Source organism: Elephantulus edwardii, unplaced genomic scaffold, assembly GCF_000299155.1.
Source record: "Elephantulus edwardii isolate Elephantulus edwardi_28Jun2011 unplaced genomic scaffold, EleEdw1.0 scaffold00129, whole genome shotgun sequence".
NCBI classification, from domain to species: domain Eukaryota; kingdom Metazoa; phylum Chordata; class Mammalia; order Macroscelidea; family Macroscelididae; genus Elephantulus; species Elephantulus edwardii.
Window position 1 is genome coordinate 7,402,712 of NW_006399879.1, and position 2,835 is coordinate 7,405,546.

A 2,835-nucleotide genomic window follows, 5' to 3' on the forward strand; every position below is an offset into this window, starting at 1 on the left:
GAGGACACGCAACACTGTACCCGAGTGTCCACCCGCAGAGGACGGGCATGGGACACGTGGTCCTGTCCACACAGCAGACATCTCTCAGTCAGGACAGACATGCAGTGCTGATGCTCACCAGCAGGAGACGCTGGCAACACCCCGTTTTGTGAGTAACACCTGCCACCTGTGAGCTGGTCCCGCACAGAGAATGGAGGAACATGGTCCCTCAGCTCAGTCCACAGGCTCAGAGCCGACCCTCGAGGAGCCCGCCCATCCGTCCGTCTCCCCCAGAGCAGCTGGTGTCTTTGAACCGCCAGAGAGGTGCTTCCTCTGGGTCAGAAGCAGTTCCCTGAGGACCAGGCCACCAGCATGCCCAAGAGAACATGCTGTGGGCAGTCAAGTCAGAACTGACCCGCAGCTGACCCTCCAGTGGGTTTTCAGAGGCTGTAAACCGCACTGGAGGAGACTGCCCATCCATCGGGGAGCAGCTGGTGGAAGTACAGCAGAAATGCCCAGTGATGTGAGAGGGCAGGTGGGAGGTGGGACGGTGTGCACCTGCTCACACTGGAGTGGCCGGGACAAGATCACAGTGGCTACACAACAGACCGTCCTCAGAGGCCCCGAGCCACACGTGTGGAAACTGCTGAATCGACACACATGTTTGTATTTTCACCACGACTGGTGTCAGGTTGTGGGGAGCCCAGGGGGCGAGGAGGGGCAAGGCAGGACACACCATGCCAGAGAGCATCCCGCAACAGGGCCAGCTCAGCTGCACACCTTCCCTCTGCTCACTCCTTCCAGGAGTCGCCCCAAGAAGATGGCCCGAGGGTCAGAACGGGCCCCGCCCGCACGGCACCCCCACACCTACCCAAGCTGTACGCGGAGCAGGCGTCCGGCTGACACGTCCTCAGCACCCGTCTGGCGTCCGCCTCTGAGAATCGCCCTTCATGCCTGAAGAACGACCGCTCTTCCTCATTGAGGAAGATCACGTTTTCCAACCTGGAAAGAGCAAAGCACTGCCTTAGAACAGTGTTTCCATCACAAAGACTCCCTGGCATGGACTCATTTCTGCTCCCCCACGAGACAGACAGCAAGCACACAGCACAGCCCACCCACCAGGAGTGCCCTGCCAGCCAGAACAGAAGTCCTGGTGTGGGATAAGCTTGGAGCAGGGGGGTGAAGCAGTGAGCCCAGGCTTCCTGGACTGGTGAACTCCTACACAGCCTTCAAAACCCCACCTGGAATGCCCCTCCCTGTGACACGTGCTGGGGAGGTTGCAGGGAGCACTGATCCACCACACTCCACTGAGGCCTCAGAGCTCCTCCCGGAGCTGTGCTGGGGCTTCCCACAGCCCAGCACAGACACTGGACTTGATCTGCTGACCTCAGAGAAAGAGGAAACACAGGAAGGGCAGGGAGGGGAGTTCTGCTGAGTGAGCAGGAGTGCACAATGTGTCACACACTTGGGCGTGTGGAAGGAGTCATGCGAGTGAAAGGAAATCCTGCCCTTAGAGGGACTTACGAGACGATCTACAGAAAAACAGCTCTGCATTCCTTACAAGATCAGGAAGACAGAGGAATGTTCTGGATCAAAGCACAGGAAGAGACAGGACAGTCAGAGGTGACATCTGAGTTGGGATTGTAAGTGGTGGCGATGGGATACTGTCAAAATCGGAGTGAGGTCTGTGGGTCAGGTAATAATGATAATTTTAAAGTGACAAAATAAAAAATGCTCAAATCCAGTTGTCATCAGGCTCAGTGTGACCCCACGGGTGCAGAGAACTGCGTCACAGAACTGGTCTCAAAGCTGAGACTGTTCATAAGCAGACTGCCAGGCCTTTCTTCTGAGGCACTCCTGGGAGGATTTGAACTCCTGACCTTTCAGTTAGTGACCACACAGTCACCGCCTGTGTCATTTGAGGTGATGACAGGGCTGCACTGATGCTAACTCCTGAGTCTGTGGCTGCAGACGAGGACCACTCCGACCGCTCACTTCTCTTTACAAATACATCATTTGGAGACCCTGCCCCTTCTTTTCCTCTTTGTTGTTGTTACGTACTGTCAAGTCACTTCTGACTCACAGTGACCCTGTGAACGACAGCTCTGAACCCTGCTCTGCTCTGAGCCAGCCTCATCGTTTCCAACACACCTACCCCCATTACCCCAGTGACTGAATCAATCCACCTCATCGAGGGTCTTCCTCTCCTGTGCTGTCCCTCCACCCTCCCAAGCATGACGTCCCTCTCCAAGGTCTGTTCCCTCCTTGCATCATGTCCAAAGTATGTCAGATGAACCCTCTCTACAATGAATCTGTTTGTTCTCCTAGCAGTCCATGGGATATTCAGTACTCTTCTACAGAACTGCAGCTCAAAGGCATCAATTCTTTATGATCCCTAGTCACAGTCCAACTATCTGATGCATGGCAAGTAATTGTGAAGACCATGGCCTGGATCAGGCGCACCTTAGTCTCCAGACTGATATCATTGTTCTTCAGTACTCTGGAGGGGTCCCTGACAGTAGACTTTCCCAATGCAATACGTCTTTTAATTTCCTGGCTGCTGGTACCAAGAGTGTTGATTGTGGATCCAAGTAAACTAAAACTGCTAACAATCTCAAACTCTTCACCATCTATTATGGTGCTGCCATTTGGCCCAGTGATGAGAATCTTTGTTTTTTTGATGTTGAGCTTCAATCCATATTGAAGGCTGCAGTCCTTGACCTTCTGCAGCAAGCGCTTCAGGTCCTCCTCAGTTTCCTAGCTCAGCATTTCTTAAGCTGAAGAAGCTGAAAAACTAATTCAAGCCACAAGTTGGCAATACTTAAGGATGCTTTAAGTAGAATGTTAAATGATCCA

The 2,835-nt window shown here is 53.5% G+C and overlaps 1 protein-coding gene across 1 annotated transcript in view; it reads right to left on the reverse strand.

The window, feature by feature from the left end:
* The window catches only part of SH3TC1 (SH3 domain and tetratricopeptide repeats 1), a 30,689-nt gene that overhangs the window by 17,475 nt on the left and 10,379 nt on the right, over nt 1-2,835 (reverse strand). The window contains exon 7 of the mRNA XM_006893668.1: nt 851-991. Coding sequence (XP_006893730.1) covers nt 851-991 — 141 coding nt within the window. The remainder of the gene's footprint in view (nt 1-850; nt 992-2,835) is intronic.